The 24,908-nt window shown below is 35.0% G+C and overlaps 2 protein-coding genes across 2 annotated transcripts; both read right to left on the bottom strand.

Moving 5' to 3' along the window:
* Positions 1-1,224: 1,224 nt before the first annotated feature.
* On the bottom strand, positions 1,225-5,028 carry LOC137742325 (KH domain-containing protein At3g08620). The gene is made up of 6 exons (XM_068482167.2): positions 4,551-5,028; positions 3,761-3,909; positions 2,712-2,828; positions 2,293-2,409; positions 1,998-2,141; positions 1,225-1,720 (listed from the first exon to the last, which is right to left on the bottom strand). Exons 1-6 carry the CDS (start codon positions 4,717-4,719, stop codon positions 1,574-1,576), a joined length of 843 nt encoding a protein of 280 aa, XP_068338268.1. The 5' UTR covers positions 4,720-5,028; the 3' UTR covers positions 1,225-1,573.
* A 3,223-nt stretch (positions 5,029-8,251) lies between these two features.
* Positions 8,252-11,370, bottom strand: LOC137742680 (uncharacterized). The gene is made up of 7 exons (XM_068482607.2): positions 10,740-11,370; positions 10,449-10,619; positions 10,179-10,304; positions 9,709-9,855; positions 9,108-9,272; positions 8,709-8,888; positions 8,252-8,622 (listed from the first exon to the last, which is right to left on the bottom strand). The coding sequence occupies exons 1-7, from the start codon at positions 11,031-11,033 to the stop codon at positions 8,557-8,559; spliced, it is 1,149 nt and encodes a 382-aa protein (XP_068338708.2). The 5' UTR covers positions 11,034-11,370; the 3' UTR covers positions 8,252-8,556.
* Between the last annotated feature and the right edge of the window lie 13,538 nt (positions 11,371-24,908).

The following is a 24,908-nucleotide window of genomic DNA, read 5'->3' as shown; positions in this document are numbered from 1 at the left end:
ATTGCTTCTAAGTTCTAATTCCGTTTCTTGATGTCTTCACTATACGTACTGACCCTTATATCTCATCGATGTCGACGTAACGTTTTAGCTCTTTTTCACCAATAATCATAAACAAGAATTGGAGGATGTATTCGATCCTTTGCTTAGACTAGTTTAGTTCCTTCCTTCATTGGTGCTTCCAAGTATCTTACATTTTGAATTTAATTCGTCCTTGTTGATCCTTTGCTTTAGACACGTCTAGTTTCTTCCTTCCATAGTTCTTTCAAGTATCTTACGTTTTGAATTGAATACGTCCTTGTTGGTGCCTTGAGTGTACCTCCTCCTCCTTTTCCTTGGGTGTACCTCCTTGTCTAGATTCTTATCGTGTTTCTGAATTTTCTCTCTAGTAGGGCAATACTTTTGCCTTCTAACTTATGAGAACTTTCTCATTCACTTGTTCTTTCCTTCCTCATTGCTTCCGAGAATCTTACCCTTTACTAAATTGCTTTCAAGTTCTAACTCCGTTTCTTGATGCCTTCACTGTACGTATTGCCCCTTATGTGTCATCGATGTCGACGTAACGCTTTAGCTCTTTTTCACCAAATAATCATAAACAAGAAATCATGCGTGCGTTAGAGAATAAAACCCCATATACACAGTTAATATCAATCAACAATTTTGAACCCCTATAAAAGATACGAGTAGCACTCTATATGCACAGTTAATCTTACCCTTTGCTAAATTGCTTTAAACTTTCTTATTCTTTCTAAAAGCACCCGTCGTCCTCTCTGATGTGAAATTCATGTTCTGCCTTACGATTTACGCAACTTTATTTCTTATTGTATCAATCAAAGCCCGTTGTTAGGCCCATAAAACAAAAATTGGGGAGATAACATTTTCAAGCCCATTCACTTTTAGCCCGGTCTCCAACCCTGTATCAAAAACGACTTATATGGAACATGTTCACCATAACGTTTCAGTCTGATAATACAATATAATGTGTAAGTTTTCTTGGGCATGACATTGCATTATTAAACAGAAATACCACATGGCAGTGAATCTGTTATATATAAGTAACTCCTTTGTTTTTCACACAACCAAGTCATCTTTTTTTTTTTTTTTTTCTTTCAAGCAACAATATTTGGGGTGAGAATTAGGGGTAAGCTAATGAGTCGGACTTAAATTGGCATTGAATTCACCATCTAAAGGAGCCCATAGTCGAGCTTACGGCATCCCACTTAAAAGTAAAATAAACGATCGATGCATATTCCACTTTCGAGTTTAGACAACGTCGAATTAGTAACAAATACATGGTCAGCACAACAAAGAATAACTTATATGACATAATTGTTCTACTTCTACAATCACAATCGACTACAAACACGAAAGCTATAACAAAAGAATATCTCGGTTCATCCGTATATCTTAATGTCATGGAAGAAAACCCCTGCATTGATGCTCACCAAACAGGTCCACAACGCGTCGTCCCTTAACAGTTTGCACACAGAATTGAATTACACCGAGAAGCATACGTTGGCAAGCAAGCTCAAGAGTCGTTCGGGAGGACGAACCAATAGAAGAGTTAAGTGAACCATTACAGACCAGTTTTGGCACGCTTCATCCCGCTTGAAGTGAAAGGAGAGACACTACCATATGGTTGAGGGCTCTCTTCTCGTAAATTGGATTTCAGCATAGCTAGTTCTCTCAATTGTTCCCTCTTGTAGTGGTCTTGTGACTCATCCTGAAATGAAAAATGACAATTTAATATCCATGATTTTTGTGAAAAAATGTGATTAAAAACCGAGAGTTATAGCTCACAGTTTGTGTGAAAAAATGCGATTAAAGACCAAGAAGCACTTTTATATGAATGAAGAACATCTACGTATTGTCCGTTGAGGGAAGGAAAATCAGTTTCATGATTTGTTGCAATACGTATTTGAGAAAAAAGATACCTGATAGCGTAAAAGCAAAATAAGTATTTGTATTGGAAAGCCGAAGGGACGAGTCAAAAACGATACCATAGGTTTGAGAAGTTCTTCTATGATTTGTTTTGCCTGTCTCAACCGCATATCAACAATATTAGCAGGCAATTCAGCCTCAATTATAATGTGCAGTGGATCATTCAGATGCTCATAACCCGGTCTTCCCCTCAACGATTCCTCCTTGAGAATAACAAGGCAAGAAACACGTGTCAAAATATATAAACAAAATAGATAGCATAAAATGGAACACAAGAGGAAAAAAAAATGAACTTGATTTGAAATAATGAAAATTTCTTTTCTTAATAAATGACAAAACAGGGAATAACTCTACCTTGTCAATATCTCTTATTGAACATTTTCCTCTTATGTACACACGACAACCTGTAGAAGCTTCCACCCGCTTTAGTGAATTGCCTCTAGGACCCAGAAGCCGGCCAACAAAATTGAACTACAAAATACAAGTTTCAGTACCACAAACAAGAGAATTCTGAGATAAGGTCCTTAAATAAGAACTTTTTTTCTCAGTCGATCATTAAATCATGTGCGGCTGAGAATTCTGAGATGCTTTGAGAAACATGTACTTATTTTAAGAACCTTATTAAATAATAACTCTGTGTGTGTGTGTGCGCTTGCGCATGCAAATACCTCCCAGTAACATGTTTTTGTTAGCATTAAACCAACTACCTTGAATTTAAGATTGCAATTTAGCAACGTTTCTTAACGCACTGTCAAGTTATATGAGTGGCTTACATTTGGAAAGCTGTCTACTGGAATATCCAAGCGCAAAATCCTCTTCACAATGTAGGAACTTGGGCTTGATGGTGCAACTTGCCACTCCATATTCATCCCTTGTGGACCACCTAATCTCTGTTACATTAGACAACCAAAGCCAAACTATTGAAACTAGACGCAAAAAAGATGAACAGATGTAATGTTGCGGTACTGATAAAAAGATAAAACTGAGAAAAAGAGGGAAGATGGGAACCCGTAGCGCATTCCATATAAAATAAATGTGAAAAAAGAGTATTATAATACAGTCAACGTAGTGGTAATCCAAACTTGTCAAGCAACATAAAATGGCAAGAGAGTAAATAAAATCAATTAAACTTTAACCGTATTATAAAGCTGAAACTTCCACTATTTACCATATAATAATGGATTTAGTGGTATATGAAGCCAGTGCATTTACTGAAACTCCTGCCTTAACCACACTTTGACTATATCCTGGATCAAAATGAATTCACAATTGAGAAAGCCGCCTAATGCAAACACATGAATTCAGAAAAAGTCAGTGGATAACTGACCCAGGAAGAAACAATGCCGTAGGCTGATACATAAGAATGTTTTGGCAGTCCTCAAGTCCACAAAAAGAGTAAGCAACACTGTGTCTCAACCTGTGGATAGAAGACCACCATAATTAACTTCCATATTCCCCATACTGCATTGCACATTCTAATCCCACTTCAGGCAAGATCCAAGTCTTCCGAGTGGAATACTACTGGCTATCTCTCAGGACCTGAATATGCTTTCTTCTTGCTGAATGCCACACTGCTATTTACGAGTTTTATAACTAGTTTTTCAGACTGACATTCTTTTCATACCAGTTACGAAGGTGTGCACAGACAAACATACAAATCTAGCAGGAAACTCATTTAGGCATATGCATATTAATTAAATCAGGCAGGGGGCAGCAAGAAAGATAATCAATAAACTACTGTGTTATATATAAAATAAAATGAAAGTGCGGATGTGCAAAATAATGGTGTTGCCTTAGGGAGTATATAATTGCCAACACTTACATCATGAGGCCGTCCGTTCCAGCCACCGAGGCCTGACCCTCTATATTTTGGCATTATGTCTGAACCAATAGGGCTAGGACTTCCACGTTGCAGTCTGTCAAAGTCACCAAACCCTTGGTTGGGCATCATTCCAGAGACGCGAATTATCTCTATCAATACAGAAGAGTACCCAAGTCAGCAATTTCCTTACTCAACATAGAACACAATGAAAACAAGAATATAGAGCATGGAATCAGTTTCCTGTCTGAGTTCAGCTCGTCAATATTACGAATAGAAAACTCATGAGTAGGAGTGATTAGTGATTACACGAAATGATGGAACACATAACGTAAACAAACATACAAGTCAACTCCAACACTGGGGAGAAAAAGAAGTGTTCCATTTTACCCCAAAGAGTTAAATCTTCATGCCCTTCCTATATGCAGAAAATTTGACATTATACTCTCCTTGTCAACAAGTTCAGATCCTTTTTCCTCAATCATTTCATAGTTCATCAATTACCCAATTCCGAAATACAGAAAGGAACAGCAGGTATAGCTTTTTCATGGCATAATCACAATTGGGTCACGGGAAAAAGATGAAAGACTCCGGTTTCAGCACAAACAACATCCAGAAAAGCTATTAAACAATACACACAGAGAGAGAACAGCATACAGAGCTTTTCCATTGCACAATCTCAATTGGGTTCACAAACAAAAGCTCAAAAACACCCAAAACAATTCCAAATCCGAATCAGAACACAGAAAATAAGAACTTAATCCGATAGTAAAAAGATGGTTTTGGTAGAAACCTTGATTCAAGAGGCGGCCGCATATGGGGACGACCTGAGCGAAAGGCCCGAGCTTTTGGTGCTCCGCCAACAGCTCCGTCAAGTACTGGCTGTCCACATCGGGCAGCGTTCTCAGGTGCGGAGAAAGCGCTCTCGCCGGTGAGAAATTCTGAGCGTATGAACCCGACATTGAAATCCCAATGGAGGAAAAGAGCTAAGAAGGGTACAGAATTCAGAATTGAGTGAAATGGTGAGAGACTTGTACTGTGCTGGTCCGCTGAGTTTGCTGGGTAGAAGTGAAAGTAATGGTGGGCAGAGTGGTGGGGTTTAGAATTGAGAGGGTTTTAATGGCGTCTTTTGCTTGCCTGCTTTAGCTAGAGAGAGAAATAGAGAGGAGAGAGAGGCGATGCGGACTCCATATCTTTCAGATTTTCAGACACTCTCTCTCCTCTCTAGCTCCTTCCTTCTCTGTCGTTGCTGTAAGATTTTACGATCGACACCTCACGCCGACACTGACAGGAGGAGGATAGCGAGTGAAACCACGCGCTTTCGCAGCGGGTGAATCGTGGATCCAATCGGCTGCTGTGGAAAGGTCACCGGATGTGGGACCAGGGGCCGCGGGGTGGGGCCGGATCCAGCTTGTGAGTAGTGCAAATGAAAACCACTCTCCTTTCTCAGGTGGGGCTCGCGTTCCTCCTTCACTCCCTTGAATATTCGCATCGTTAGTCCACACCTCCTACACTATCCAATTTTTGTTTAAAAAAATACAATTAGAGATGAGACTAATATTAATAATCGCGTAAGTAATTGTCAACTGTTAATATATTTAAGAACTAGTAGCGGTCTATTAATAGGTTATGATTACGATTTATATTGATTATTGTACACAAGTAGTTACGTATTTCTATTGTATTTATTTATGAAAATTATTATTAGCACTCCAAAAATTTTATTTTACACTCCTTACAAGTGTATTTTTCTTTCCAAATATAGAAAGTTTGGAGTGTAAAATGAGATTTTTGAAGTGCCAATAACAATTCCCTTATTTATATCCGATGATTGTTCACATGTAGAAGAGGATTATTAAAGCATGGTTTGTTTTTTAATTATGTTTAGTACAAATTATCCACCACGAAGTGGTCCTGTGATTGGGGACAAATTTTAGGTCTGTGTTCCACACGGTACATCTTGGGTTCAATTCTTGGCTTTGGTATCATGATGGTGGCTAGGAAAAGCTGAAATATCTCTGGTCTTACTTGTCCTAAAAAAAATGAACTACCCTGACCAAAACACGAATTGATTCCCTTTATAAAAAAAAAATTATGAATTTACAAAAACAGTGCAATAATGGTCTTAATGCAAGGATGGGAGTGTCAAGTTGTCTTCTTGTTCTTGGAATATAAAGAGTTTGGTTAGTTGAAGTCGGTTGCTCTATGAACCACAACTTGGTATTCTTGGAAACTTGAGGTCATAGGATATGATTTTGATGGCAGCTAGTTTGACCAACGCTCTACACAATGAGAAACTTCTTTATTCATTTACGTAACCACGTATCAACGATGAATACTAAATACAATTGTACATGTATTGTTGGCGTATATAATTTTAAATATAATTGTACTTTTGGTTCATGGAGTTTCCCTACTTTTTTATTTGGCATCAGATTCATCATTAATGAAAATTGAACTTAACACATTATAATTACTGGTAAAGAGGGATACAACAACGCTCGAACACCAAAATCTAGCCTCAATGCATCTCAAAAGTATTTTGATTTAGTTTATTTTTGCCTCATCCTATGTAATGTTGTGAGGGCGAGTCTTAGCACAACGGAAATGTTGCTCCTTTGTGACCTAAAGATTATGGGTTCGAGTCGTGAAAACAGTTTCTTTGCAAAACAGGAGTACGACTACGTAGGATAGACATTTTTCCCTCCTCTCCCCACCCCCCCCCCTCATGACCCCCACACAAAACGGAGAGCCTTGCTGACTTGGGGTCAACCCCTTTTAATATAATGGTGGTAAGTTGTGTTTGGTATAACTAAATGAATACACAAAAACAATGTCATTAGGGTTTTGCAAGATGTGCATGATTTTAATAATTTTGGGAGGTTCCCAAAGGCGACATGGGACTGTTTTGATCCCTACCTGCATTGTTGTCTCCGGCGCAACGTGCTTTGCCTATTAGAGGAATCCTATGCAGCTATGCTTCATTTCCAACCATGTCTTAAGAGAAAAGTAAAACAAAAAACAATTTAAAAAAAAAAAAAAAAAAAACGAACCAACAAGGTAGTTTAATCACTCTGTTTTTGTAAACTAAAATTAGAGTAATATATTCTAGCAACCTATTTTTATAAATCTTCTCGTTTTACCCTATCATCTTAGAATATGCACGAAGATTCAAATTGCTTGTTTTTTAATTCATTTTTTAATCAGTTCCGCCAATAATCAACTAAATTTAAAATCGTTTAGTCATCTTATGGACAGTCAGTAACTAATGAACCTTGTTATTTAGTTAGATACTAAAATTTCACCAACGTTAATAAAACAAAAACAATTTCTGATTTGTTGATTTTCTTCTGTTAAAGTTTATCTTTAAAGCTTAATTTAAAAAATAAACGGTTCCAACTGTAATACAACGTTATAAAATGATACAGACAACCGTACAGATAAAACGAGAAAGTTTGATTGAAAAGTTCAGAGTAGCATTCCAATATAATTATGTTCATATATTTAAAGATTTGATGCATAAGTAGGGCGCCGAATGAAATGAATTCTTAAGGAAAAAAAAGGTCAGCAAGGAGCTGTCCACAAGCTTTGGACATTACATCTGTCTTGAAGTTGTTTGCTCAACTGGCACATAGGAAAGTAGTTAAAACTATATTAGGCAAATATTCCTTGTTTTAAACTAACCGTCATGCTATCTATCCATCTCTTTGATTCCTCAAAAGAAATAAAGAAAAGTAGTCAGTCCGATTCTGAATCATTAGTCCATCTAGTTGTACGAAAATGAGCCCACTAGTACCCATGACTCTATATAAAGATGACTCATTTCATGGCATATTGTATATCGTTATTGCGGTGTTTCATGTCAATAATATAATGTCATGTATAAACACATGTTTATAGAGTAGCGGTATAACTGTTTAGTTAAAGTTGCTTTCTTGTTTGAAGGCTTTGACATCGAAGTATGTTCAGTTAAAATGCTACATTCCACTCAGTGATGAACGTTTTATGCAAGACTTAATCATTGCAAGATCCACTAAATCCTTATATGTAAAATCTAAACTGTTGATTTTTCCAAACTATTCAGTAGTCGCCAAATATGAACAAATAATCAATGGCGACCTTGTGTAGTTGGCATATGCTTCAGAATTTCATGATTTTTAATGCTTTAGTAAAATGTCACATGGGCAGGTGGAATACTATTTATACACCGCATTTGATTTGTTGGTCCAAAACCTTTCATTTCATGTGACCAAAGTTCATACCCCAAGTTTATAGAGCATTCAATTTTTAAAAATAAGCTTGTGAAGGGGATGAGACCATCTGTTCAATTATATTTAATACATCTACTCTGTTGCACATTGATATCGAGGATAAATTACACGCAACTGGGACCCCAAACTTGCGGTATCACAAACCAAAAACGCAATATTATGTGAGAAACTAAAACACATGACGTCATGATAGGCTCCGGATACCACCAGCTTATCATCTCACTTGCATGTAAATTTCTCTCGTCCATTCAAATTTGTGGCTGTTGGTATAAATATGCAAAGAGATAATTCAACTCCCAAGCACTAATAAATTAACATTGTGGAATCACAAGCTTGAAAGCTTAAAACTCACAACACATGAACTACATCACATACAGGCCAAGCGATTGGGAGGACCGATTATACATGGCAAAAAGTATATTACAAACAACAGATAATATTGCTACAACTTCAAGCCTTTGTTGAAAGTACATATTCCCTTGCCAATCAAAGAGGAAAAGATTCAGCGTTATTCGGTACCATTTTCCATCATTGGGAAGTATTTTGGGAAGCTCCCTGGACTTCTGATGGCTGTGAAGGATAAGGAGGGATGACCTGAGTTGATGAAAAGTTCTGTCAAAGTCGGTCAAGAAGGCAGTGGAGGAAACAGGGACTAGGAAAGACTGGAAACTAGAAGGTACCTTGATGGGATAAACTTCGGTGACTTCTTCATTTCCCTCATCCAAGTATACAACATCCTGCATAGTGAGTTGGTGATATTCGACAACCTCCCTTAGGAAGCGGTTTTCACGTGCATATACTGAATTTTCGTGTGCCAATCTAGCCTTTTCTGCCAAAAGGGTTTCCAATTGCAGTCTTATCTGAACAGAAATATTATTATCAAACACATTGCAACCCAATGCCATTATGGATATAGAAAGAGATATGATGCACAAACATTGCAATGTAAACAAGGAGATTACGGTACCGGAATATCGTAACTTTCACAAGTCTCAACAGAAATTAAGAAAGGAAAGTGGCAATGTGACAGAATGAACCAAAAAAACACTAGAAGTGAAGAAATGGAAAAAAATGGATACCATATCATCATCTTCAGGGTTGTCTCCCCTTTCACGATTCTCCCGAAGGATTTTGTTTTCTTCCTCCAGCTGAGCACATCGCTCCTTCGCAAAAGCAAAATCTGCTTTGACAGTCTTCAACTCCCGAAGAAGAAGTTTTGCTTTGGCAGCCATTGCCATTGCAACCTGTAGTGCAAAAACAAAAGGGCAAATCATGCATCTTACTATTACAAGTAACATAAAAACATCAAACAACTATGATAGAAGGCATTTTGTATAAAACTCGGCCATCTTAAAATTCCTCCTTTTTCCTGCTCTTATAAATAAGATAGAGTGGGCGGCACTATGCCCATGGTTCAAAAGATGCTACGCATGAGCCCAATTGCAAAGCTTATGGATGAAGCATTGAAGTCATTCGAGACTTTTCATTCCATTAAGTGTAGGGGCACATCAGATTCAATTGATTTTCATACATGATAGAAGAAAACTAGTTGCATCCTATTAAACTATTCCAAGATTCCAACATTGTTCATATCCCACTATAATAACAAATTTGAAAAGCTCAACCCACACCAAGAAACATCTATTATATCAACCAGTGACACAAAAGTTGCCACCTTACGTCGCGAGATGCCTTCAATTGGAGTTCGAGGTCAGCTTGCGTCTGAGGTTGTGATTTTTGCGCAGAATCACTAGGCTTTTTCCTGATATGCTTACGAGTCTCTTGAATAATGTCTGCAGTCCCCTTCTCAACAATCGTACGACCCTCCTGTCAAAGAGTGAACGGTAGACGGTGCATATATGATCAAATACACACAAGTACCAATTATTGGACCAACTCCAGAGTATAGAGACAGTCAAAGATAAAATTGCATAAATATGCATAATGCAATGACTTTGTCCAGATGCAAAAACACACGCATAGAGTCAATGTTCCATTCTTATTAGCATTATTTATAAACACACCAGGATACCTATACTACGTTTCAAGAAAAAAGTGAAACAGCGGGTGAAATATTGGAATTACTTTTGGAAGCATGAGAAAAATGTTTAAACTCAAAGGTCAATTTAACAAAAATTCACATTGCCTACCTCCAAAGCATTCCCAATGGTGCCACTAATGTAACTAAGTGATGATGTAAATGCACCCAATCCCTTCTGTAATGGGGGATTCTCTGTCTTTCCGCGGCTCTCAACAAATTGGTTTGGTTCAGGATACTGCAAATAGTTAGTAGATACACAAATTCGAGTATTAGATGCTATTAGTCTAAAAATACACAATCATTAAACAATGCAGCAGCAACTATAAGTCTTTTGAAAATGCCAAGCTACTATAAAGGCACGATGAAGACTGTATCTCACCTTACCCCTTGTAGGTGTAGATGGCATGTCCACCCTTGTTGTTCGGGGTGAATCATAATCTTGAGCCCCATTATCGTCGTCGTCGAGAATGGCTTTGGCTTTTCTAGCAAGAACACCCCAAAACCCATGTTTGGATTCATTCACATTCTTGAATGAAGTATACTCATGCGGCTGAAAATCCGACAGAAAGCAACAAAATTTAAGTAATTGGCAGAATAAAAACCGCAACCGGATGCAACAAAACACACAATTCACGGATGAAAAAGCACAAAAGCCTATGAATCCAAAGACCTTGGAGGACGGAGAAGAGGATGCAGTAGTGGAGGGGTTGGAATATCGGGAAGCCAATGAGGACGTTGGGGAGGAGGAGTTGACAGGAGCCTGGGCACCGCGAGCAGCGTAAGCGGAGGAGAGAGAGGAGTCGCGATGCGCCGACGAGGCTCGAATAGCTTTGGCCGCAAGCGAATCGTCGGACTGCAGCAAAGGTAGCGGGTACCGAGATTTATCTTCCTCTTCTTCAAATCGAAAGCTCGTGCTTGATGTCGATGACGACGACGAAACCTGCTGCCTTCTTCTGTAAGCCATTTCCGACTACCCTCTTTCCTCCACGCAATCGAATTTCAAAACCGTAATTCCCAAATCAATTTCTGAGCCTATGACACTCGCCTCTCATTCAAAACCCGAGCTTTTGCTCTCTTTTTCCTGCGTTTTGCTTCCGGAAAAACAGAGTCTCCCTGCGACTGCACGGATTGGAAACTGAAGAGGGCGGATGACGAAAGCCCTAGTTTTTGGAAACCCTAGTACAGTCACAGAGAATAAGATCTCCTTCCTCCGCCTTCAGCCGAATGAATCGGCTCTCTTTCTTCCGAAACTCACCTGTCTGTCTGTGTTGCGTTCGTCAACGCCCCTCCTACTTTCCTTTGAAACAGAGTTACTGTTCTTTTGATTTGAGCCTAGTGCTTTGATCGGCCCAGGGTTTCGGAGATGGGCCTTTTTCTTGTACACAAGACATAGTCACAAAAGGGACCCATTTTCTTTTCCAATTTCAACAGTATGTAAGCCAAAATCTAAATACAATTATACAATTGACAATTGTAGTTTCACTTGTAGTAAGAGGTATATTTGGTTCGGCTTCAGTGAATGGCGAGTTCAATATTAACTTGTTATGTTGATTAATTGTGCTTAAATTGCTCCTTGTTTCTTGATACAGGCAATCTTAAGGAAAGGAGGAATCGAACTAGGGGCTCAAAAACAAGAGTAAATACTCTTAACCAAGAAAACAAATCTCTCGTCCTTTTAGTATAAAGTTGCGTTGCATATAAAAAACCCTAATATTAATGTCTTATTCCAAATAGATTAAGTGTGAATAGGGAGATGGGGTTGGGTCTTTAAAAGAATTCTCAAATTTTATAGTTTGATCGTATAGTTTTTAAAATTTTCAATTTGAGTCCTGAAATTTTAAATATAATGACAAACTGACCCCAAACATGTCATGACAATTGTTTAATCATGTCCTAGCCATGTCCAAAAGTCAAAGGACACTCTAAAATTCGTGCTCTACGTTCAATCTACATGTTTGACACTACATACTTGAAACTTAAAATGCCAATACGAAATATATGCTTACACTCGATCAACATATAACAAGTTTTTTTCTTCTGTTTTTGGATGGAAAACTAATTTAAATTTTGAACTCATTTTAAATATTGAAAAAAAAGGGCATCACTACGAGCTTATTGGTCATGTTCATTGTTTTTAAGTCCAGTTTTTTCTTTGCCATTTTTTTGGTATTCAAATCAATTTGTTATATACGCAACAAAAGAACAATGACTCCTTAGTTGGGTTGCTTGCTCTTATCAATAACACACTATATAATAGCAGACATGGACAAGTCACAGTTGCTACTTGCATAACAAAAGTGTTACCAACTAATTAATAGTTCAAGTTAAAAATAAGGGTAATCTTATATGCACACGTATTTTTACTTCTCACACATCACTCTCAATTTTCAACTGTCGAATTAAATGAATTGAAGAAGATCAATGGACAAAAATTAACAAAAGTGTGTGAAAAATGAAAAGGGGTGTGTGATAGCACACCCAAAAACAATTGTCTTTGTACACTTGACTTAAGGAGAATGCTATAGATGGGATCTTGGATTGAGAATTGAGGAAACAATTAAAACCATATAAAACCAATCAAATCGAAAACCATTACGTCCATGCGAAATATCTTGTATACAGTACAAGACATAAAAATATCAAATTTGAAAATAGTTGCTAGGTCCTAAAATGAGTTTTGTACGTGTTCATGTCCATTTTAATTACTCTTATTCTGTCACGTCTGAGTCACCAAGCGAGACATTGTCTTTATATTACGGAGAAATTAGGTTCTCATCCTTCATTTTGCTATTTCATTGATTAAAATCATATTCCTTTTTAATTTTTGATCAAGGTCGTTGGGTATTAATAATATCATTAATTATTTTAATAATAATTTTTTTTTTATTTCTAAATATATTCATTTAATGTTAAAAATGTTACAATTAGTATATTTATATTTATGACTAAATTTTTTATCATATATTTTTAGTTTTTGTTTGTACCCATTTTAAATTTATAATTCTTTTTTATTTTGTACCAATTTTCTTTTCAGTTTTAATTTGTATCCATATATTAATTTCTTTTTGTGCCCATATTTTTTAAAGTTTATTTGTATTTGAACCCATATATATATATATATATATATATGTACCCATGCTAATTATATGTACCCATTCATGTAAAACTTTTTAATCTTAAAATGTACTCATTCTTAAATATACCAATTTGTTATATGTAAAATGTACACTTTTTTTATATATATATAAAATCTATTCAATTTTTTAAAATCCATTTTTAAACTTTTATGGGTACATTCTTTTTTCTTTGATTTTAAAATGTATCCATGTCAAGTTTAATCTAAGAAATTTACTAATGTTATTAAGCCTAATATCTTTTTTATTTTTATTTTTTGTGATTTTGAAGAATGTACCCATGTTTTGATACAATAATTTTTTTGGTTAATTTTGATGAATGTACCATGTTTATATATACACACACACACAATAGTATATTTATATTTTAATATTTTTAATCCCACAAATTATGGTTTTTTATTTAAAATCTCATTTATATAAACAACTAAAATTTCTAATTTAAAAAATATAGTAATGTACACAGAAATAAATGATCATATTGATTTAAGGGACCTCGATCAAAAATTAAAAACCAACAACCTATTCCTTTTTAATTTTTGATCAAGGTCCTTGGGTATTAATAATATCTTAATTATTTTAATAATAAAATATTTTTTTTAATTTCTACATATATTCATTTAATGTTAAAAATCTTACAATTAGTGTCACATCCCCGTCCGAGGCGGATCACTTCCTGGGCCCGCTCCACCACCATAGCACGATATTGTCCGCTTTAGGCTTACCATTCCCTCACGGTTTTGTTTTTGGGAACTCACGAGCAACTTCCCAGTGGGTCATCCATCATGGGATTGCTCTAGCTCACTTCTCGCTTAACTTTGGAGTTCCTATGGAACTCGAAGCCAATGAGTTCCCAAAAGGCCTTGTGCTAGGTAGGGATGAAAATATACATATAAGGATCACTTCCCTGGGCGATGTGGGATGTCACAATCCACCCCCCCTTAGGGGCCCGACGTCCTCGTCGGCACACCACAGCCAGGGTTAGGCTCTGATACCAATTGTCACATCCCGGCTCGGGGCAGATCACTTCTCGGGCCCGCTCCACCACCGTAGCACGATATTGTCCGCTTTGGGCTTACCATTCCCTCACGGTTTTGTTTTTGGGAACTCACGAGCAACTTCCCAGTGGGTCACCCATCATGGGATTGCTCTAGCCCCCTTCTCGCTTAACTTCGGAGTTCCTACGGAACCTGAATTAGTGAGTTCCCAAAGGCCTCGTACTAGGTAGGGATGAGAATATACATATAAGGATCACTCCCCTGGGCAATGTGGGATATCACAATTAGTATATTTATATTTATAACTAAATTTTTATCATATATTTTTAGTTTTAGTTTGTACCCATTTTTTATTTTTAATTCTTTTTTAATTTGTACCAATTTTCTTTTCAGTTTTAATTTGTACCCATATTTTTTAAAGTTTATTTGTATTTGAACCCATTATATATATATATATATATATATATATATATATATATTTTTTTTTTTTGCTAAATGTACCCATGCTAATTATATAGGTATTCATGTAAAACTTTTTAATCTTAAAATGTACTCATTCTTAAATATACCAATTTGTTATATGTAAAATGTACCTTTATATATATATATATAATCTATTCAATTTTTTTAAATCCATTTTTAAACTTATATGGGTACATTCTTTTTTCTTTGATTTTAAAATGTATCCATGTCAAGTTTAATCGAAGAAATTTACTAATGTTATTAAGCCTACTATCTTTTTTTTTTTGGGTGATTTTGAAGAATGTACCCATGTTTTGATACAATAATTTTTTGGGGCTTTTTGATCTAGGTCCAAAAACAAAGGTAGTTTTTTTAACTAAGTCCAGTTATCCAATTACATATTTTTATACCAATTTTGCCCTTTTCGATAAAAATATCTAAATTCTTTAATTTTTGTATCATTTATTCAATTTTTAATTTTGAATATTTAAATACTAACTAAAATATTATCTAGTAACCACCTAATGATGTTTACCTACAAAACCGATATAATTTAGTAACTACCTATTGTATAGGAAGAAAAATACTTTATACCAACAAAACAGATATAATCTACCTACAAAATAAAAATAAACTACCTATTGTATAGGAAGAAAAATGTTTTATACCTACAAAATAGATATAATCTACCAACAAAATAAAAATAAACTACCGTATAGGAAGAAAATTGCTGAACCTCCATGGCAGAACATTAGAATAGAAATATGATATAATACACCTCCATTAAAGGAACAAATACTAAACAAAAAAAAGGAACAAATACTAAGTTTAAGTTTACCCTTATGATACGCACAAAAATATAATAAAGCAAATATAAATGCATGATATTGTATTATTGCTTACAATTGATACTGTATTGCCGAACGAATATGTAAAAAAATTGTGAAAGCTATGTAAAAACTGAAATTGTCATGAAGGAATTTGGAGGGAGGAACACAAAATATCACCCATGAAAGATGAGAGAAGAAAGAGGATGATTGATTCCATGATCTAACAAAGGGAATTGTTTAGAAGAAGGAAAAAAAAGGAGGGATGAAACGGACTGGGGGTTGAGATTTTATTGCTATAACTAATCCTACAATTAAGGGATTAGTTAAACCACAAATAATCATATAATTAAGAAATTTTGAATATTTACTACAATTTATAAGTCTAAGGGATAAATATGGTACAAATTATAAATAAGCTCACGTGGAATATCAATTATTGGACCTATTTCAATGCAGTGGACTAATTATAGTAATGGCTCACAAAATTGGATCTATATCAAATTATCCCTAATTTTTTTGGTTAATTTTGATGAATGTACCATGTTTATATACACACACACACAGTAGTATATTTATATTTTAATATTTTTAATCCCACAAATTATGGTTTTTTATTTAAAATCTCATTTATATAAACAAATAAAATTTCTAATTTAAAAAATGTAGTAACGTACACATAAATAAATGATCACATTGATTTCAGGGACCTCGACCAAAAATTAAAAACTAACAACGTTTCAATAAAAGAATATTCATAGCTAAGGACCGCATCTAAAGTCTCCCTTATATTATTTACAAATTGAAATGAAGGGAACGTGCTATAATTATAAGTACTTTGAATGTACGCACGGCTTTCTGATGTTGGTTGTTAGAATATGGTGGTGGTGGTGGTGGTGTGAATGAAATATGAAAATGGTAGGTAAAGAGAGCGTGGCATGGCCAGTGGCTACCCTTTTCCCAGACAAAACAAACATGGGGTGGCTCTGACGGCGGTGGCAAACTCCATTATTTTGGTGTCAAATTATAAGAAAATTAATTAAAGAGTTATTGATCGTTTCAACTTTGCAACATTGTGCTGGTGTACACACGCACATGAAGACATAACCACACGTGATCGTACTTACTTGTTTGCCTGAGCTATAAAGGAATCATCATATAGAGAGTCCTTTTGCGAGGAGATGAGGACATGGATCGGACACCCATATTCTCTCAGGAATCCTGGACAAGGTCTCCCAATGGACCCAATCTATCTTCAACTATATACTTATGGGAGTTCTATATATAAGAGTGTAAGAGTAAGTATGTCAGTTTTATTTATATCTTTTTTACAAAAGATAGTGTAAGTAGATTTATTGTTAGTTGTTAAGAGGAGGGAGATTAGTGAAAATCGAACTTGCATAAAGATGCATAAACATGATTGCCTGCAGTCATTGTGATAAAAGTATCATCTGCTTCAGTTTTATTTGTATAAATATACTTGTATTGCTTTTAATTTTCTTTTTTTACTAATTTTTATTCACCTATCCTTTTTTTTTTTTTTAATTTTCAGTCAATATTATAACCAATAAGAGCATCTCCAAAGGAGATGTTAAAATTGTCACGTAGGCATATAACAGTAAAAAATGGCAGCAAACTCTCTCCAACCGAGCCTTCAATTTCTTATGTGGCGCTAAGTCATTTGAAAGTAAAGCCTTTTACAGTCAAATTTGACAGCAGATATCAAATTCATTAAATGATTTTTTAATAGATTAATATAATATATAATAAATGTTGTTATGTTTTTGAAATATTTGATTGGTTGGCTTAATTATTGGACTCCACAAAAAGATAAAAAGTTTATTAAATGACATTATTACTTAACATATCAGGCTGGAGCAAAATATTGTACAAAATGTCAAATTGCCACATAAGCTATCAACTATCATTTTGATGTTTAAAATTTGACATCTCCTTTGGAGATGCTCTAAGTAACCTAAAAAGTTTGAAGGGAAAACTGAATTTGGTGCAACAGTTAAATACAAACAAATTGTACTCTTGTTAAGGTCAATCCAAAAAAAAAAAAAAAAATCTAAAATAACGGGATTGAGTTTACGCCATGTTTATTTAAGGTGGAATTGATCTTGTTTTTTACTTTCTAATCACTCAAATCTCTTTTATTTCATCGCTTTTGTCTGCATCCTCATTTTCTTTCGAAAAAGCGAAATTTTACACTCCACTTACATGTAAAATCAATGAGCCCAAAACATTGGGACTTTTTCTTACTTAACTTTTATCTAAAGCAAGACTTCCTTGTGAACACTTTGATTCGTTTACAATAGTAATACGTTCTATCATCCTTTTTTTCTATATTAATTATGATTGCATGATGCGCAAATAGTAAGCTTGAAAAAAACATTTCAACCACCCACAATTTATTGAAATAATTAAGAAACAGTGATCGATCCCAGAGGTGAAAAGAATATAATTTTTTTTGCCAAAAGATGAAAAGATCATAATTAATAAGCTGAAGATTTATGCCTCTGGTGTAATATTTATTCAAAAATACTAAGAAGATTTTTTTACAAATGAAACTTTTCATAAATTCTTTGTCATCTTATATTTTTAAAGATATGTGACACACATCTCAACAGTTAATTAAGGTAACAGCTGGGTCAAACTAAATATCACTTTGACTAAGCTTGACTTGTTTCATTTTTAGAGCTCAAGCTAGACTTGGCTAGCTTTGTATCGGAGCCGAGCTCGAGTAAGCTTAAAAACTTCAAGTTCGATAAGGAGCTCAAACTGATTTGAGCTATTTAAAACAATAAAATGGTATGCTTTTGCAAGAGAACTTCGCTGCTTGCCAACACAATTTAATAATATATATATATATATATTTTTTTGAAACTCCAAAAATTTAATTGTGACAACAACAATTATATATATATAAACAGTATGACATATAATTTTAAAAGCTAATGCTTTAAAGTAGTATTTTTCTTTTTTCACACTTGTGTTCTCCTTGAAAACAAAATAAGAGAAGGGAACATAATATCGATCTTCGTGTTAACGAAAATTAAAAGTGAAGATAATCAATTTAAAGGTTTTTTTTTTTTTTTTTTTTTTTTTTTTTTGTATTTTGGTGAACAAGATAATCAATTTAAAGTTAGAAAGAAAGTAAACATATATAGTTATCCAAAAGCAAAAGCTCGAACATGATCTTTCATCAAAGCAAATTATAGTGAAGTAGAATCTAGTTCGAATTGTCTCGTGAATTTTAAATAAGTTGCTTATAAGCTTTACGAGTCAAACTATAGTACGATACACTTGGCTTGTTTCTTTCAAAAACTGAGCTTCCACGAACCAAAAAAGAGTTGATTCCTAGTACAAGCTTGAGCTATTTCGAGTTGGTTTACAACCCTAGCAACAATGAGTTTTGTTTGTGTCACATAAATAATTTTAACAGATTTGTTAACAAACTTTGACAATAGGAGGCAAAATGAGACACATATTAAGTTTTAAGGAGTCAAGTGACAACATTTGAATTTCAAAAAAAATAAGTGAGACTTGAATTGAGTTTTGGCTATAGAAAAAGAGAATGAATTAGGGAACTGTTATTAGCACTCCAAAAATCTTATTTTACACTCCTCATAAGTGTAATTTTCTTTTTAATTATAGAAAGTTCGGAGTGCAAAATGAGATTTTTGGAGTACGAATAACAATTCCCATGAATTATATAGAACATGTTTATTGTCATTGTGGCGTTCTGTTCTAATAATAATGACACATGTAAGTTTTTAAATACCTAAAATTGTATTATTTAATTGAGACGCCAAATAAAGATAAACTCATTTCATATAAGTTACTGAGTAATACTAGGGAGACTAAATTTGTAGAGAAAATTTACAAACTAAATGATGTGTCACCAATAGGAATGAACACATTTATCAACGTTTAAGTAATAATCCAATCATCAACTTTTATGTCATTTAATTTATAAATTTTGCCTACAAATTTAATCTTTCTAGCATTAGTATAAGTTACTCTCAGACGAGGAGTATTGTATATGTAGTCAAATGCGGAATTAGATCCCATCCAGATCCACTTTGTGGGGATCCTAAGGATCCACACATCTTAGTGCAGTCAGAAATCATTGGACTTTTATTATTTAAAATTAAACACAAATAGTATCTGACGAAACCATACGATGTACGATGAACGGCTAGGATGTGGGGATCCCTAAGGCCATCTCCAACTGAAGGTGGGCTAGATGGCTCGTTTTAGCCCTATGACCCTCAAAGAAATTAATATTTTAATGAACATTACAGACCCATATTTCTTACCATCTTCAACCGAGGGACTAGAAGGTCATAGGCCAAACATAACCTTGTGATAAAAAACCATCTCCAACCGAAGGCCAATGGGCTATAGTATGGAATGTGAAGAATTAAAATAAAATGAGATAAGATAGTATGGAATGATGAAAAAATATGTGAGAAATAGTGTAGGAAAAAATTAGAAATTAAAAAAAAAGAAAAGTGGGCCGGGCAAAAGGAAAAGAAAAAAAAAAAAAAAAAAAAAAAAAAAAGGGCTGGCTTGAGATACTCATAAGCCTATTGACCTAGTTCTCGGTTGGAGACGATTCTCAAACTATTTTTATCCCTCTGACCCTTTGAATCGTTCAATTGGAGATGCCTTAAGATCTGCACAAAATGGATCTGGAGATGATCCTTTTCCGTCAATGCAATATCAGTCATCATGGGATTTAGTTTGGACCCTACATGCGGGGAGAAGGGTGAGGGGTAGGTAAGTCATTTCTGTAATCAGAATGACACAACGAGTATGAGACCCTGACTTTCTCCGCCAGACTCATCTGTGACCTCAAACCCTATATATAGCGTACTTCTGCCCTACAAACACTGAGAGAAGATTGAGACCTAGATACTAGTGCAACACACGGTAGTAAACAGTAGAGAGAGAGAGAGAGAGGCAAGCAAAACTATGGTCAAAGAAACCCCACCACCTCTTTCTTCTCCGCACAGTAGTGGAGAGGGTGAGCTGTATACATCAGTGGTATAATCATCTCTTTGAGTCTCTGGTTATATATGTGGAGATGCAGAGAGAGCCCCTTATATGCTAGTGTATCTATGTTGAATGAGTAAATACTAGATAGTATATGGTCATAAGTATCAATAGGTCTCCCGGAAAAGAAAGGGAAATACCACTTTTTATATTTTATTTCTTTACTTATTGATTCTTTTAGTATATAGTAACACACAAAACATCAGTGCTTTTGCCAGATTTGTGTTGAGAGATCAGGTAGATAGAGAGATCTCCAATATATCGCTTTCCCTTCTCTGATTCTGATGACAGACAGCGACACTTCATCTCCCCCCCCCCCAAAAATCTTTCTCCCTCCTCCCTCTCCCTCCTTGATTTTTGCATCACTCTTTTTGATTAATTATCTTTTTTTCTTCTCCTCAATTTAAAATTTAATTATTCAGTTATTTGATTTTTCATGGGTTTTGTCTATTTTTCTTCAGTTCTTCTGAATATATCATCAGAGACTTATTCACAGTGCGGCTGCTGATGGAGGTTGAATTGCAAGGATTTACTTTTTGGTGAAGTTGTAAGGACGTTTCTGTAGAGCTTCTTTATTAGTAAGTCTGAAAGTCCTTGAGTCTATCATTTATATGTTTGCTTCATTTTTGACAAGTTGGTCCTTTATCACGTCCCGTTATATCTATTTGTTCCCACCTAACCTCCAAAAAAGGTCCTTAATTTTATTTATTTGGCTCAAATGGTCCTCAATTTTACCATGAGATTCTTTTTCGTAGAAGAAAATTATTACACCATCTTTACTAATTTAATCTTTAATTTTTCTAAATTGTGGTGGTGAAAGCTATTATACCATCTCTGTTTACTATATATATTTTGCTAAGGGTAATTCATAGGCATCTGTGGCAATGCACATATGGTCTGATGTTTTTGGTGGTTGTGAATCTCTGGTTCATAATATTCGGACTTAATTTACTTAGGGTTAGGGTTTATGCAAGAAATACTATCTTTGAGATCTATGCTATTTTGGCCAAAAAAGAGGAGAAATGAATAAAAAAGGATTACACCCCACTTAAATTATCTGGTCCTAATTATGTGTCATGGAAACAGAAGAAATGGAGAGAAAGCGAGTCTTGGACTTACAGTACAAGTCATGGAAAGTCAGGAATTAGACACTATTTTCTGATAATTTGTAAAAGTTCTACACCTATATGAGAATATGTACAAGAATTAGCCCCAAAAAATACAGATATGTTAATTGGGTTTAAGAGCTCTGTAACATTAAAGTGATAGGATTTTAAGCAGTTACTAATTAGGTTAGATTTGAACATTTCTTCTTTCAGAACTTCTGTAAGATTTCAGTAATATAAATATTAGTTCTGCTTGCAGGATTTCTATAATTAAGTTTTCAGTAAGAATTCATATTATTGCTTTCAGGATTTCTATAACATTTCAGCAATAACTATTAATGGAATATACTTGAACATGAAATTTGGATGCTAATCATCTTCATACACAAATTCCATCCAAAAGGAAGCCCTAATCAATACTGTGATCACTATTTAACTTGTCATTTGCTTGTTTTCAATATATTAATTAGACGTCAAAATGATTAAGGGAAATCGTATAAAATTTTCTATGGTTGCATCATAGCAAAAAATGTACTTGGAATTACATCCACATCATAATAATATTTTGTTCAATTAGCTAGTCATTAGTGAAAATGTGAAAATTGAGTCTTCTTGGTGGTCTTTCTTGTTTCTCCTCTTCTGAATTAGCATATACGTACCGAAATGTTTGTTTCCATTTTTCGATCCCTGTGAATAATAGTTTTCATGGAGCAGTAAACATTATTGGAATCATGTGTATTATGTGATCTTAGAGATAGTTTAAGTGAGCTTTCTTCAGTCCACTCATGGAAGGGCAAGGGGTTTGAATTAGCTGCCGACTCATTCATTCAAACTCAGTAGAAATGGAGTGGATATTTCTACTGTGAATGTGTGAATGATGCGGGAGATAACTTCATTCTTTTCTTCTCTGTGCTTGGACTGAAGGGAGCTCCCTTTTACTGTCTTCTTTGTTGTATATATTGTTTACCTTGCCATTTTTTTGATGATGTATTTAGTGATCAGAGCTGTGGTTATCTCCGCACTTTTTTTGTTACATTCCTCAGGTGAAATAAGTTATGCTGATTTCTCTACTGATACTATACTTACAATTCTCTCCGTTAATTTCCATAATTTTCTACACCAAAATTTATGTTTATGCATTTTGAACGTGCTCGAGTTAAACTTAATTGGTCAAGGGTGCTATGTCTATTACAATGGATGCTGTGAAACTGTGTCACACCGTTGAAATTCAGTAACAAATTTGGGTACGTTTTTTGTTGTTTACCTATATTTTGGCTGCGGCTAGTAAGAAATAAGAGCAAGGGGCTGATCAACTCGTGAAATTAGTGACATGGAACTTTAAGGGAAAGTGAACAACCTCCTCCCCTTCAAAACATTTCCATTGAATTGAACAAAATGATTGTGGGTTGTGGAGGGAAGAAAGAACTTTCCTGTCCCGACCATATTTTGCCTCTCTTTCTTACTCATCACTTGACTAGAGATTGTTATTTTTAGTAAAAAAAAAAGGAGAAGTTGCTAGAGCGAGGTGACGTATATCCCGCAGCATTGAAGTTTCTCTCCCGGAGGTAGAGGTAAAGAGTCAAAGACATACTACTAGAGAGAGGGTATGTAGATAAATCCCCGCTAAATCTGTAAGTTTTCTCTCCTACGGGAGGTACTTAGAGATTGTTGTTTCTAGTAAAACCTAAAGAGCTAGAAACATGTTACTATACAGAACGTACAAGTCCAGCAGTGTCTACTTTAGCAAGTGAACCTGAACCCTCGCCAGGAGAGAGGGCTTTCCATTTGATGCTTACAATTTACATGTCCATGTTTATGCTGGGGAAATATGGAGGCTGTGGTTGGTTGTCTTTTTTGTTTTGGCAATGTTTGGCAACGCATAATAATTAGAAAGTAGGTTTTTATGGCATGCGTTTTGGCATCTTAAATCCCGCCTCATGTCTACGTCTGGTGGGGCTAAAACGCAGTCTCTCAGAATTGCAGTGGTTGGAACTTGGAGCTATATGCTACTACTGCACTTCATGCTTCATCGGCATTCGTGAGGTCTATATTTTATTGTATATACATATACCCTACAATCTCTTTTTAGTCTTTAATTATCAGCAGAAAGTTTGTTTCTTGAACATTATCTTGCACAAATTTGACTTCCCTTGGGCAAAAATCAAGAGGGAAAAATTCATGGCTTTCTCTAGGTCATTTTCATTCATCCCAAATTGATAAATTACAATTTGGCATGTAAAAGTTTTTTATTTTTGGTGTGATTTTAATGAGTTATTTACGGGCATATGTCAAGTTGTGAGTTATTTAGGTGCATGTGTCAAGTTGTGAGTGTCAGAATACAATGGATTCTTAGAGGTAACGAGTCAAGCAGTCTTATGAAGTTTAGTTGTGAGTAGGGTTTTTCTAGTTTGTTTGTAGCTGAAACCCTTTTTAAGGTGGTGCGTGTATATCATTTGTACGTGTGTGTATGAAGATCTGAAATGAATTAAAATAACCAGTTCATTGGTTGTCGATAATGGAAGTACACAAAAAAAGAAATTGAAAGTACAAGTGAAGTAGATTTTTAATTGTATTCATGGAGTAACGTGCATATGTTGTAGTAAAATTAATATCCTTTCCATATGGGGGTGTGTTTCCACATTGTCAGTTGCCCTATTTTATTATGTTGTTGATCTCATTCAAAGAAATCTGTATCAGGTAACATTAAAGAGACTAAAATTTTAAATTAAATTTGTAAATCAAATGATGTGGTAATTAATGGTTGGATTATTATTTAAGTATTGAATGATATGTATATTTTTTATTGGTGATGTATAATTTAGTATAAAATTTTGATCTTCTTACCATAGCCGTTGCGTAATGCCTAGTGCATGAAGTAATCTACCAGACGACAACGGATATTTATGCTTTCTCGAGGCTTCTTTCTTGGAAGCCCAAGTGCCTAGTTCGACCAATTTCATTACCAATATGGGCAAGGAAGGACATTACTTGCATACACAAGGCATCTATCTCTCAATCCAATGAGAACGCTCTCATATGACTCGTATACAGTGTCTTTCTCACAACAACTGATCGATCTCCACGGCTAGGTTTGAAAGAAGTGAGGTTGGATGTGAGTGAACCCTGTATTCATATATAATGAGAGTGGGAATTGTTGCCTCATCCCACTTCTTGTGTTTGCTTCCTCAATTTATGCTTGAAACTCTCATGGCGTGACGGGTTTTATCAGGTAAAGGTCATATTTATAC

Source organism: Pyrus communis, chromosome 11, assembly GCF_041283825.1.
Source record: "Pyrus communis isolate YQ-2024b chromosome 11, ASM4128382v1, whole genome shotgun sequence".
NCBI classification, from domain to species: Eukaryota; Viridiplantae; Streptophyta; class Magnoliopsida; order Rosales; family Rosaceae; genus Pyrus; species Pyrus communis.
Note: the sequence above shows the minus strand (reverse complement) of the source record. Positions and strands in the feature narration are given on the sequence as shown.

Bases quoted from the DNA above. Each gene is read 5' to 3' on its own strand.
- LOC137742325 (XM_068482167.2), bottom strand. From the start codon at position 4,719: ATGTCGGGTTCATACGCTCAGAATTTCTCACCGGCGAGAGCGCTTTCT. The intron at 2,142-2,292 runs GTAGAGTTATTC...GTTATTCTCAAG, and splicing joins CAATAAGAGATATTGACAAG to GAGGAATCGTTGAGGGGAAG. The intron at 1,721-1,997 runs GTATCGTTTTTG...TTTTCATTTCAG, and splicing joins AAGAACTTCTCAAACCTATG to GATGAGTCACAAGACCACTA.
- LOC137742680 (XM_068482607.2), bottom strand. From the start codon at position 11,033: ATGGCTTACAGAAGAAGGCAGCAGGTTTCGTCGTCGTCATCGACATCA. The intron at 10,305-10,448 runs GTGAGATACAGT...AACTATTTGCAG, and splicing joins CTACACCTACAAGGGGTAAG to TATCCTGAACCAAACCAATT. The intron at 8,889-9,107 runs GTATCCATTTTT...ATTTCTGTTCAG, and splicing joins ACCCTGAAGATGATGATATG to ATAAGACTGCAATTGGAAAC.